Source organism: Geotrypetes seraphini, chromosome 12 (assembly GCF_902459505.1).
Source record: "Geotrypetes seraphini chromosome 12, aGeoSer1.1, whole genome shotgun sequence".
In the NCBI taxonomy this organism is placed as follows: Eukaryota; Metazoa; Chordata; class Amphibia; order Gymnophiona; family Dermophiidae; genus Geotrypetes; species Geotrypetes seraphini.
The window spans coordinates 27006952-27020227 of record NC_047095.1 but is presented as its reverse complement, the minus strand read 5'-3'; the positions used below and the strand labels follow the sequence as shown (position 1 = coordinate 27020227).

The following is a 13276-nucleotide window of genomic DNA, read 5'->3' as shown; positions in this document are numbered from 1 at the left end:
GCATTGTATCAAGAAATCTATGTCCCTTGACACGGTGACACAAGATGTCCCAGGATTACAGACCACATTGAACAGCATGGATGACACTCCACTTAAGGCGTCATTTTGGTACAAACTAATGCAGAAATCTTTATTTAATGGACCGCTAGAAACAGAAACTAAATGGCAACAACAATTGAAATTGCCTTCTGATGCTATAGATTGGATTGGAGTGTGGTCCTCGTTCTTTAAATCTGTTAAATCGGCGTCATTATTACAATCTATATTCTTTATGTTGCACAGAGCTGTATGGACCCCGGTGTTAGCTAATAAGATAGATGGAGAATCCTCTACATTATGTTGGTCGTGTATGCAACATACTGGATCACTTGAACACCTTTTATATACATGTCCACTTATCCAAACATATTGGGAGAGAGTATGGAAAACCATATGCGATATTTTAAAAATTACGGATACTCTTTCGTTCCCTATTCTGATTATAAGAAACCAAGCCTTATCGGAGACACTAACTTCATCTGAAATTAACCTATTTACAGTAATGATATCTATAGCTGTACAAATAATTTTACACAATTGGAAAGATCTTACCAAAGCAGATTGGCACACTTGGTGGAATACGCTGTGTATCACAAGTAAATATGAAAAAGTATATGCAGAAAAGACGAACACATTGCCTCACTTTCAGGGGGTTTGGAAACCTTTAATTGAATATACAAAGTCATGACCTTTTGTCTTTTCAACCCTTTTAATATCTGTATCTTACTTACTTATTGAGGTATACTATATATCTGGTATATGTTGATTTGGTACAATATCTTATATTTCTTTCTTATGTACACTATATTCACATGTTATTGAAGTGGCATTTATTATGTAATACTTGATGGCTTGTGTTGATGCTTTGTACCCCGAAATACTTTACACATCATATTGTTTGTATTTTTGTATTACTGTTCTGAACCTAAAACTAATAAAATTATTTTGAACTTAAAAAAATAATAGAGTGAGGTCGTATGACCATGAATGACTTCTAATTGACCAAATTCCAAAAATTTTGATACTAAAGGAGCTTTAGGATGTAAAGGCCATTTTAATTTCTTTAAGCAATGATGCAATTGGAAACATGTATAAAATTCTGTGGAAGAAAGACCAAATTTAGCATGTAATTGCTGGAAGGTAATTAAAGATTTATTTTCCACTAGTCTTTAAGCCTGTTACATTAACGGGTGCTAGAATAGATGTGTCTGTCTGTCTCTTTCTTTCTGTCTCTCTCTCTCTCCTTGGCCTCTGTCTGTCTCTCTCTCTCCCTCTCCTTGGCCGCTGTCTGTGTGTCTTTCTGTCTCTCTCACTCCTTGGCCGCTGTCTGTGTCTTTCTGTCTCTTTCTCTCTCTCTCTCCTTGGCTGCTGTTTGTGTGTCTTTCTGTCTCTTTCTCTCTCTCTCACTCCTTGGCCGCTGTCTGTCTTTCTGTCTGTCTCTCTCTCTCTCCTTGGCCACTGTCTGTCTTTCTGTCTCTTTCTCTCCTTGGCCGCTGTCTGTGTGGCTTTCTGTCTCTTTATTTCTCTCTTTTTCCTTGGCCGCTGTCTGTCTTTCTGTCTCTTTCTCTCTCTCTCCTTGGCCGCTGTCTGTCTTTTTGTCTCTTTCCCTCCCTCCCCCCTCCCCCTGCGGAAGCACCACCAGCGCAAATAAATGCTTATCCTTGACCCGCCCAACTAACAAATTCAGAGGTAAGGGGTGTTGATTTGCTGCCAGGCAGGCAGAGAGCGCGGCTCCTGCGAGCTGCAACAGTGCTCTGACCCAGAGGGGAGAGTGGAGGCAGAGGAGAAGGCCATGTGACCAGGAACGGCAGTGGTTGTGGCCTTCCCTCCCCTAGCTCCTTAGCTTGGTCGCCGCCACCTTCTTCTCTCCCCGATGTCAGCCCCGAACGTGCGCACGCGTACGCGCCACATCCTTTAACATTCTGCCGGCCACGGAGCTACAGATGCACGAGCCATGAAAATTGAAGTGCGCATACGCGCTAAGGGAATTATTATAGCGGATAAGTTGATTAATATACCAAATGTCTTTCTCCATCCATGAAGACCAATGTATTGGCACTCCTTCAATATTAATTGAATTATACCAAAGAGGAGCAGAAAGAGAGTGATTACTTCGAGAAAGTTCAGGAGAAGCCTTTTCAAATGCTTGTATGGCATGATATGTAAATATGATAGTATCATGTGATTATAGATGTTTAATGTTATTCAATAGATGTTTAATGTTATTCAATTCAATGTAGACGCCTGCCTCGAAGTGGTAGGCACCTACCAGCAAATTCATTTTTTTAATTGTTTTAACTTTTTTAATGGCACTTTCAGTTATCAGCGCTGATTAAGCCAATTAAAAAAATTAAGGTGCTTAGATTGGCTAAGCATGCCAATCTAGGCACCTAACTGTAGGCGTCTTTTATAGAATCAGGGCTTTAGTCCATATCTATAGTTTTTGGGCTTTCAGCCTCTTTTGGGGTCCCTCAGGGGTTCCACTACTATGTCTTTCCACCCTTTCCTTATAGCTACTAGATTTTCCTTTAATGAGAATCTTTTGCAACGCTCTCTTCTCTATTTTCGTATCCGCTTCTACTGAGTTGCAGTGAACTGGGGAGCAAAGGAATTCTGTCTTTCAATATACTCATTTTAAGTTCCTTGGGTTTCTCAGTTTAAGATACCTCCTTCAGTTTCATAGGGGGATTCTCTTCCATACTTCCATTCCTAGATGTGTTACATTGCACCTGGCAACACTTTTCTGTTAGTGGGCTACCAACAGGTTTCATTGTCTATAGTTAATTCTTCCTAGCTGGGCAACTCTGGTCCTGCCTTCCTTGGTTCCTTCTGTGTTTTCAGTATTTCAGTCAAGGATCATGTCCTGCAGCTGGATCAGATCATTATTGCATGGATGATTGTTTGCTTCTAATTCATGCATGATTTCCAGCTTCTCTACTTGTCTGCTTATTTCAGCCTTTCTTCCTCAGGAGTTTATACTTCCTTTTAGAGATAAATGTTCTGAAAGCCACTTCAGTTCCATCTTGGGCTTTGACATTTTGCTGCTGCATCACCATTTTTGCGCTTTGCACTCCCAACTGTTTGGCCTTATCATCTATTCCCACCCTGTGGAAGACTGCTTTGCTACATCCCACTTGTCTGAGTTGGTTTGTTATGGATGATATGGCAGGAAATATTGTCTTACCTGATAATTCTTTCCTTTTGTTCTACCAGACCAGTCCAGAAACCCTCCCTTATTGCAGTTGATTTTTCCTTTTAGTCCATTCTGTGGCTGTCATTGCTTCTCATGGATCTTGACACCATGTACAAATGTATCATGCATCTCCTGTCTCAGTGGAAATACTGCATGTCAGTAGAGTCCGTGCCTACCTTGAGTATGGATGAGTGTGGCATTTTGCCTCAGCTATTTATTATTGTCCAATACTATGGGCTTAAACACCATTGCTTGAGGGGCAAAGCACATGGAACTAATTTTTTTCTCTGTCTCCATCCGCTGGTCAACAAACACAATGTCCATGTGTCTGGACTGGTGCAGTAAGACTAAAGGAAAGAAAACTATCAGGTAAGACATTATTTTTCCTTACCAGCTAATAAAAGAACATGTACTTAGTTTTAACATTTATGAGTGACAACTTTTTAACAACAGAATAAGAGCAACTTCTACTGTTCATAGTTTTATAAGATTTGTGTCATCTTCTTATTAGCTAAGCCTTTTAGTTAAAAAGACTTGTCTTGTTTTAACAGGATCGAAAGCTACTGGGTACTGCTCAACAAATGCTTCAAGACAGCAAAACGAAAATAGAAGTCATAAGGATGCAGATTCTTCAAGCAGTCCAGACTAATGAAATGGCATTTGATAATGGTGATAGTGCACATCAAAACTCTATTATTTTACTAATAGTCAAACAGGGATGCACTGACTCAGATTGCAAAAACAGCCAGTTTGTGACTTGGAGTATGTCAAATCAGAGATGTAGGCACATGAGGTTGTGGATATGCTTGGCTGGCATATTTTTGAACCCCCATAAAAAGTTTTTAACCTTATTAGTGCTGCTTATAAAAACAGAAGCAGGTTTTACAGTATATTTTCATTTCTATTTAGCTGATCTTCCTGTTTTTAAGGCGAAATTAGCATTTTAACAGGCACAGAGCAGTTTATTTTTCTTACCTTTAGATTGCTGAAAGTAAAAGGAAGGCTTCCCATAATGAGCTTCTGTTAGAAAATTACCCACAAATGTTTGGATAGAAGTTTGAGGTGACATGGGGAATAATGAAAGATGAAAATTAATAGGATCCAGGTTACCAAAATTTATTTTATCCGCAACAATCTTTTTAGTTCAGTTCTGGCACTGGCACTATGAATAAAGCAGAATTTCAGAATCCAAAAGATCCTGCACAGTTTAGAGAATGGAATAATTTTTCTTCAGGAAGTGCGCATTTCTCCTTAAAAATGCATAATACTCTGTTGGTACATTAGAGAATATTTCAGTAAGTCAGATCTCTGATAATGAAGAGCTGTTTTAAAATAGAAATGTGTACAGTTTGTTAATCTGCTAAGTGCCCATAATATGAAATGCCATTAGAGTTGTATACAATATAATATATGCATATATTTTCTTCAGCAAAACCTATAATAAGCCCTCTTGAACTTCGAATGGAAGAACTGCGACATCATTTCAGGATAGAGTATGCGGTAGCAGAAGGAGCAAAGAATGTGATGAAACTTCTTGGGTCTGGGAAAGTTACTGACAGAAAAGCACTTTCAGAAGTGAGTTCTTGAATATGCTGGCAAAATTTCAAATTTAAATGCAGTATGAAAGAAATAATGTAAGGTTATCAAATATAAACACAATTTTTCAATTATGTTTTTCTAGGCTCAAGCAAGGTTTAATGAATCAAGCCAGAAGCTGGACCTTTTAAAATACTCATTAGAACAGAGATTAAATGAACTTCCTAAAAACCATCCTAAAAGCAGTATTATTATAGAGGAACTTTCTCTGGTCTCATCACCACCATTAAGCCCACGTCAAAGTATGATTTCTACACAGAATCAGTATAGTACATTATCTAAACCAGCAGCATTAACAGGTACCTGTTTACTCCATTATAATTATTATTTTGCATGCACGTGTGCTTTATTTTTGACATTCATTTGAAAGCTAAAGAGGATCCTGATCCCTTTAGATCGCATCAGCTTATCAGGTTTGAACCTTTCTGCTATTTGTATGGTGAATACCTGCTGAATATATGAGGTGTGATCAAAAATACGGTGAATGTTTACATTTTTAAAAATGTGTTACATTAAAAGACACTGCCATTAATCCCCCTCAAAATACTTCCCCTTGTTTCAAATACAAAAATCTTATACAAGCCTACAGGATGTCCGGGGCGATACTTGGAGAGACCACCCAGGAAAGAGACTTGGGAGTACTGGTTGACAAGTTGATGTAGCCATCTGCGTAATGCACGGTGGTGGCAAAAAGGGTGAACAGAATGCTAAGAATGATTAAGAAGGGAATCACAAACAGATCAGAGAAGGTTATCATGTCGCTATACCGGGCCATGGTACGCCCTCACCTGGAATACTGTGTCTAGCACTGGTCACCATACATGAAGAAGGACACGGTACTACTCGAAAGGGTCCAGAGAAGAGCGACTAAAATGGTTAAGGGGCTGGAGGAGTTGCCGTGCAGTGACAGATTAGAGAAACTGGGCTTCTTTTCCCTTGAAAAGAGGAGACTGAGAGGGGACATGATCGAAACATTCAAGATAATGAAGGGAATAGACTTAGTAGATAAAGACAGGTTGTTCACTCTCTCCAAGGTAGAGAGAATGAGAGGGCACTCTCTAAAGTTAAAAGGGGATAGATTCCGTACAAATGTAAGGAAGTTCTTCTTCACCCAGAGAGTGGTGGAAAGCTGGAATGCTATTCCTGAGGCTGTTATAGAAGAAAACACCCTCCAGGGATTCAAGACAAAGTTAGACAAGTTCCTGCTGAACCAGAACTATGGCTAGTCTTAGTTAGGGCATTGGTCTTTGACCTAGGAGCCACTGCAGGGCACGATGGACCACTGGTCTGACCCAGCAGCGGAAATTCTTATGTTATTACACATCCCATCGTTCTTGCCACTTTCTGAAGCAGTTCTGGAAGTTCTCTTTCAATTCAAAATGTTTATCTTTCAAGGTCATTTTGGCTTTGGGGAAGAGCCAGAAGTCACAGGGTGCCAGATCTGGTGAATAAAGTAGATGAGGACACACCATAATGTTTTTATTTGACAGAAATTGCCTTACCAGAAGCAATGTGTGGCATGGAGCATTGTCATGATGGAGGATGAAACTGCCCATTTCTCAGGTCGCACTCACTTGCCTCATATTCAGATCTGTTAAAATGTTTTGAACGGACCCATAAGAGATGTTCAGATCCTCAGAAATTTCCCTAATAGTCAATTATCTGTTTGATCAGATCATTTTGCTTATTCTTTCAACATTCTCTTGAGTTTTTGATGTTGAAGGATGTCCCAATCTCTCCTTGTCTTCAGCTGATTCATAACCATAATTAAATCACTTGAACCATTTGTAAACCATCTTCATGGTCACTGCAACATTACCATAAACTAATTTTAACATTTTGTGTGCTCTTTTACTACTTTTTGCAGTTTGAAACAACATTTCATGTTGTTCGTGATCCATGTTTTACAGCACACTTTAAAACACACCTTCTTTCAACTATAGCTCACGATCAAATGACTGCACCAAACAAGTTGAAACTTGTCACAAATTGTTACTAAAGTTTGACACGCCACTTCCAGTATTGAAGATACCTGCCTTTCCATTGGATGGCGCTCGGCGGCAGCATTCACTGTATTTTTTTTTATCACACCTCATATGTGGAAGGTGGTGTTCATAGTTCAGCATGTGTTTAAACTTCCTTTTGAGGCAACCAGGATAGGACCTACTGTTAAGAGGCTCTGGTCAAGTTTCTTTCTATTCAGCTAGCCCCTATTCTAGGAATGTGAGAAGGGAAAGCATTCTAAAGAAGGTGGTTTAGAGCAATAAAGGGAAAGCTTTTTTAAACTACACAACTTGGGTTGAAAGTAATGTAAGACGTCCAAATAGTGTCAAGTCTTGTGGCACAGTAACCCAGGGAGCTTGGTTTTAGTTGAGTTGAAAGCCCAAAGGGTCAGAAGAAAACTGCTGGGTCAAAAAAAGTGCCAGTAAAATGTTTCTTTTGCCGAATGACAGATGTGCTTAAAGAGAAGAGTTTTTTTCTCATATGAAATGTTATGATTAAAGTTAGTATGTATGTTCTGCATTATTGAATGTTTGTAGAACAAAGGTACAGTTTAATATGGCTGAAAGGAACCCAACTATGTACTTATCTGTACTAGGTATTGTATACTATATTGGTAATTTGTGGTCTAATGTCTGATATAAAATTCTGAACAGGGTCATTATGGTAAACTTTAGGATAGAAGACAAATGAGTCTCCTACATACTTAAGACTTGGCAAGAATGTGTGATTGTGCTTATTTTATAGAACATTGATAAATCACAACTCTACCCCACTAATTCTATAATCTTGCACACACATTTTTGCACACATGGGTTATAGAATACTGCCAGTTATGTATGTAAGTTAATTGGCAAATTAGATGCTAATTGACACTAACTAGTAACAACTAATAATTGGTGCTAACTGGTACTACATTTGCAGTAACGAACATAACTGTACTTTGGGCCATGTTCTGTAAATGATGCTCAAAATTAAGCACTGGAAAAATCAGCCCTAAGTGCTTTTCTGTAAAGGATAGTGCTACCCGATTTACGATTCTCACCGATTCACTTAGGGTGAATTGATTTGAATCGATTTCTTAAAAGAAAAAAACAAACTCACCAATTTGTCGGCCCCCTTAGAGACCCGTTCGGCAATTCCCTCTGCCGCTGGAGTCCTTCATCTAATGTAACTTCCAGTTTTGTTGAACCGGAAGTTACATCAGAAGAATGAACTGTGGGGCGCATGATTGGTTGGAGCGCGGACAAGAGGTGGTGAGAGACAGATGCTGGCCAAGAGAGGGAACGAGGGAAAGCGGTGGAACGGACAGAGCAGGGGCTGAGCTGTGTAGAAGCGCTGGGCTCACCAGCCTTCCACCCCGACGTCAATTTTGGCGTCGAAGAAGAAATTCTGGGCCAGCCAATCGCTGCCTGGCTGGCCCGGAACTTCCTGTCCAATGTCAGAATTGACGGGGGGAAGGTTGGTAGGCCCGGCACTTCTGCAGTCACTGCTGGCCTGTTATGGCGTTGGGAAAGCATGTCAAAGCAGCTCCTGATTGGTGAGGCCCGACTTTAGTGCAGGAAGAGGCGGACGGAGCATACCGCGAGTGATTTCCTTCACTCGCCGGCACTCCGGCTGCTCTCTCCTGCCTCTCCGGTTGCCCTCTCCTGTCTCCCCCGCTGAAAACCGTGTTCGCGGTTTTTCAAGATTCATGGGGGAATCCCCGCGAATATTAGGGGAGTACTGTATATGAAAACAGCATTCTTACCATGGACAAATTCAGTCCTAAAGACTATACATTAACAGCTTCCATAGCGCCAAAATGCCCGCGGCATTTTTTACTCACATAGAAATAGGGAACCCCTCCAGCGTCATTGCCCCACATGATTCTGGGAACCTCCCACTCAAATTTAAAGAAACAACGACTGAAACGAAGGCAGAAATTCAAAGTTATCAAAATTTAAAGGCAAAAAAGTTATTCTGCTTGCATTATCCAATCGGTAACTTCATTCAGCCCATACGGGGACATCGAGTTTAACTCGAACATCCACCGTAGTTCTTTTATATTTAAAATTTTCTCGATATTACCACCCTCCCACCCTATATGAATGGCTTCCAATACTCTCCATTTTAGATCACTCAAAGTGTGGTTAAATAATTTTCTGTGACAAACTAATGGGGCCGTTTCATTGACTGGGTTAACCCTAGATTTATGTTCTGTTAAGCGGATTTTCACAGGGCTAGTAGTTCGCCCCACATATCGTCTAGGGCAGGGCTGCCCAAGTTCAATCCTCGAGATCTACTGGCAGGCCAGGTTTTTTGGATATCCACAATGAACATGCATGAGAGAGATTTGCATACAAAGAAGGCAGTGCAGGCAAATCACTCTCATGCATATTCATTGTGGATATGCTGAAAACCTGGCCTTCCAGTAGATCTCGAGGACCGGACTTGGGCAGCCCTGGTCTAGGGCATGGGCATTGCACCACATATATTACAAAAGCAGAGTCACAACTGGTGAAGCTTTTAGATTAGTACATTTTTCCAGTACTGGGATGAACCCACGTCTTACCAGTGAGAGTATAACAACACCACTGGCAGCGACCGCATTCAAAGTGACCTGGCTGTACTCTAGACACTATTTCCCTTATAATGCTGTGATTGATGACTTCCCCTATGTTTCTGCCACTTGTATGAGAGCAATACTAACGTCACAATATGCCAATGCTTTAAAACAATTCTTGGGAGTGAAGTTCTCAGATTTTCAAGACTTTACAATAAGAACAATAAATTTTTTGATATGGCTCACATGCCTAAATTTAGTCGTGGATGCCTTTGTTCATTAACTAAATATGTAACTTAAAGGAATGCTCCTGATCCGCCCATGACCCACTCATTTCCATACCCCCTTTTGTGACATAAAATTTAAGCATGGAATTTACACACAGCTTGTAATTAGTTCTAGTTAATATCAATAATTCATTGTTCAGATGCCAATTATTAGCGCTAATTAGTTTGTTCAGTTAAACGTGCATGCACAGTTTTCTGCAGATTTTATAAAATTAGGGGATTAGTCACTATTCTAGAAACCAAAGCTACCAAAAGGACGTGCTGAGGATCGAGTCGGTTCAGCAAACGACCACCAGGATGGTCTTGGGGCTCAAGGATCTCACGTATGAAGAAAGATTTAAAAAATTGCGGCTGTACTCACTTGAGGAAAGAAGAGAACGGGGAGATATGATTGAAACATATAAGTACATCACGGGACGCATCGAGTCAGAAGATGATATCTTCTGGCTCATGGGACCCTCGACCACCAGAGGGCATCCGCTGAAGATCAGGGGAGGGAAGTTTCATGGCGACTCCAGGAAGTACTTCTTCACCGAAAGAGTAGTGGATCATTGGAACAGACTCCCACTCCAGGTGATAAAGGCCAGCAGCGTGACGGATTTTAAGAGAAAATGGGATACTCACGTAGGATCTTTAAGGGAGTAAATTCAGGGGAGGGGATACTTGGAATGGGCAGACTTGGTGGGCTATAGCCCTTTTCTGCTGCTTTTTTCTATGTTTCTATGGCACAAAAGTGCAAGGGGCATGCCTACCACTAACCTCCAAATTCTGTATATGGTACCTAAAGTTGTGTGCATACATAAATACACATAGCCGGTACAATTTAATTGACCTAATATCTGCCAATAATTGACAATTAACACCGCATAATTAACACTAATTGGGACTAATTAAAAGTTACACAACTTGGAAAACACAATTCTATAAAAAGTATGCGCCACTTGCAGTGCATGAATTTGAAAAGGGGATGTGGCCAGGGATGGATCAGGGACATTTCTAAAAAGAATTATGCACATTATTTATTTATTTATTTTAGGTATTTATATACCACCTATCAAAGTTATCTGAGCAGTTTACAATCAGGTACTCAAGTATTTTCCTTATCTATTCCGGTGAGCTCACAATCTATCTAACGTACCTGGGGCAATGGAGGATTGAGTGGCTTGCCCAGGGTCACAAGGAGCAGTGTGGGATTTGAACTCATAACCCCAGGTTGCTGAGGCTGTTGCTCTAACCACTGTGCCACTCTTTCCTCATTGTTTTAGAATCTGTGCACAGCTTAGGTGCAGGCATTTAGGCCTGGTTTTAGCTGGCCTAATTACGTGCACCTAAGTTATGCATCACACCCAGGCACCAAGCGTGATTATATAAAAGGTATGCGCACCTTGTCAAATCAAGCTAATGACGGTTCTATTTGGCACTGATTTTTTTGGGCACTATATATAGAATATGGCCCTAAGACTGTAGAATATCATTAGTTATACACACTACTGTAATATTTACTTTCTCATTTAACCTAGCCTTTGACATGGCATAAGTGAAGATGCCTAAATGTTGTCCTGTAAATGTTGACTTATGCTAATATTCTGTACCAGCAATGATGCACATTATTGCTACATGTTAACTGGGAATTCAGCAAGCATCTTAGTGCCTAAACTTTGGCCCACCTTTTCAGCATTAATGTTCTGCCATACAAGAATGCAGTGACTTGAACTCCTTGTACTTTTAGTCACGACTTAATTTTATGAAAACTCATTGAAGAGTATAAATTGAGACACAAAAATGGTTTATAAAATTACCCTTAGAATGAAGATAAAGATATTAGTGAATTAGGTCCTGAGTTAGGTAACTACTTGTCTTTGCATTGAAATGTAGAAAAACTCTACAAAGTTCAGTGGCCAAAAGCAGGACTATTATTAAGATTCAAGCATATAGTAGTGAAGATCTTGCCAGGCTCCATACCATGAAACATTTGGCTCTAAGGAGTCATGCAATAGAATAAGAATATATCATCCTGAAAATCTGGGAATCATGGGTATCATATGCATGTTAGCATAAGGATTAAAGAAAATACATACACCTAGCATTGTACTGTAGAAGAATATTTTCTATCAAATGCCTATTATCTTGAATGCTCTGATTGCTGTGTATGGTATACCTGCTGTAAGTGCTATAAATGTTGTCCTTTGCCTCTAGTATATAGTTGGAAATACAACTATATTAATATCACCATGTTAATTGCAAGCAGAGTATAGAATGTGATATAGGACAAATCACTGTCCTTGCATTATATCCAGTTGTTCGTCTGTAATTTGGGGAGTAAGGATAATTATTTTAATTTGAGAGAGGAAATTTAAGAAATAAATCAGTTCCCAGTTGAACTGCTCTAGAACATGTTGACAAAAGTGCCTTGTTCTTTTTTGGGTAATTCTACAAATATCAGAGAACACTCTATTCTAATTACGTATAAAACACAACTGTATTCTACAAGACACCCTGAGGATCCAGTTTCTGTCTGGCTCTAATACCATAGCAACCAACATTCTGCCGCCACTACTTGGGATTGTTTCTAGTCTGACACACATACTGGAGCACTCACCTCCACCTTGTCCAGCCTCACCTTTCTGAGTGCCAGAAAGATATGGACTTTCTCTCTCAGAAGGAAATAGAATCCTAGAAGGAAACTTTAGCACATCAGTCAATCTGTGAAACACGTCGCACTTTAGGAAAATGAAAGATTACCTTTCCATGAACTATTTTCCAGCATTTCTGGTTTTATAACTAAGACTATGGATGTTTTTTTAAACAAAAAGATTTGTATTGATTGCATAATTGTAATAGCATGCTGATAACCCTGCACCCAATGAAACTTTCAGCTCCGGAGTTTGAGATTGTTTTGCAAGAGAGAGCACACTATTGCTTAACTATTCATTGAAGGAGGCCTCACTCTGGGTCACCACAACCCAAACGTCCTCCAAGGAGACATTTCATTATGGTGTCTACCTTAGAGGGCAACCAAAACAGGTTTTTCAGCTGTGGCCGAAATTTGCAGTGCAGTTTCATACAAAACAAAAAAAAAACCAGTACTGGCACCCCCTCCCCTTGAACAAAAGCAGACCCACTCTGCTCACATGTTCACACACACACACACACACACACCAACCAAATGTAGACGGCGATGGGCAGGAGCAAATAGGGATTATTCCTGCCCTGACAACCCTTAGGCTGCCAGGGATTTGAAAGGTAGGCCCAGGGGGGCTCACTGGGGGATGGACTGGGAGACTGGGATAAGGCTTATTTGTGTGGTAAAGGAAGATGAATGCTGATCCTTTTCCGGGGTGGGGGGGGGGCACAGCACTTCAAGCCATTGCGTGGAAGTTATATGGCACCAGCCAATATTCTGTGCCAGTCCCATGACAGGTAATCGGGCAAAGATGAGTGCTTTTCATCAATCTTATCTGTCCAGTTATCTATGTGGGCACTGGAATTAAGTATTTCCTGTACCCACATAACTCTCTGCTCCGCCCTAACTCCACCCCCTGGACTATCATTCTCCTGCCTAGATTCCACATGGCCATTAATGCCAATATTCATCAGCACTGCCTGGTTAAGTGC

At 40.4% G+C, this 13276-nt stretch overlaps 1 protein-coding gene across 8 annotated transcripts in view; it reads left to right on the top strand.

Annotated features, from left to right (window-relative positions):
• PKN2 (protein kinase N2) overlaps positions 1–13276 on the top strand; it is a 226402-nt gene that overhangs the window by 140273 nt on the left and 72853 nt on the right. For all 8 annotated transcript variants that reach the window (XM_033915236.1, XM_033915237.1, XM_033915234.1 and 5 more), the window contains 3 exons: positions 3784–3901; positions 4662–4807; positions 4914–5127. In XM_033915236.1, the coding sequence (XP_033771127.1) occupies positions 3784–3901; positions 4662–4807; positions 4914–5127 (478 nt within the window). The remainder of the gene's footprint in view (positions 1–3783; positions 3902–4661; positions 4808–4913; positions 5128–13276) is intronic.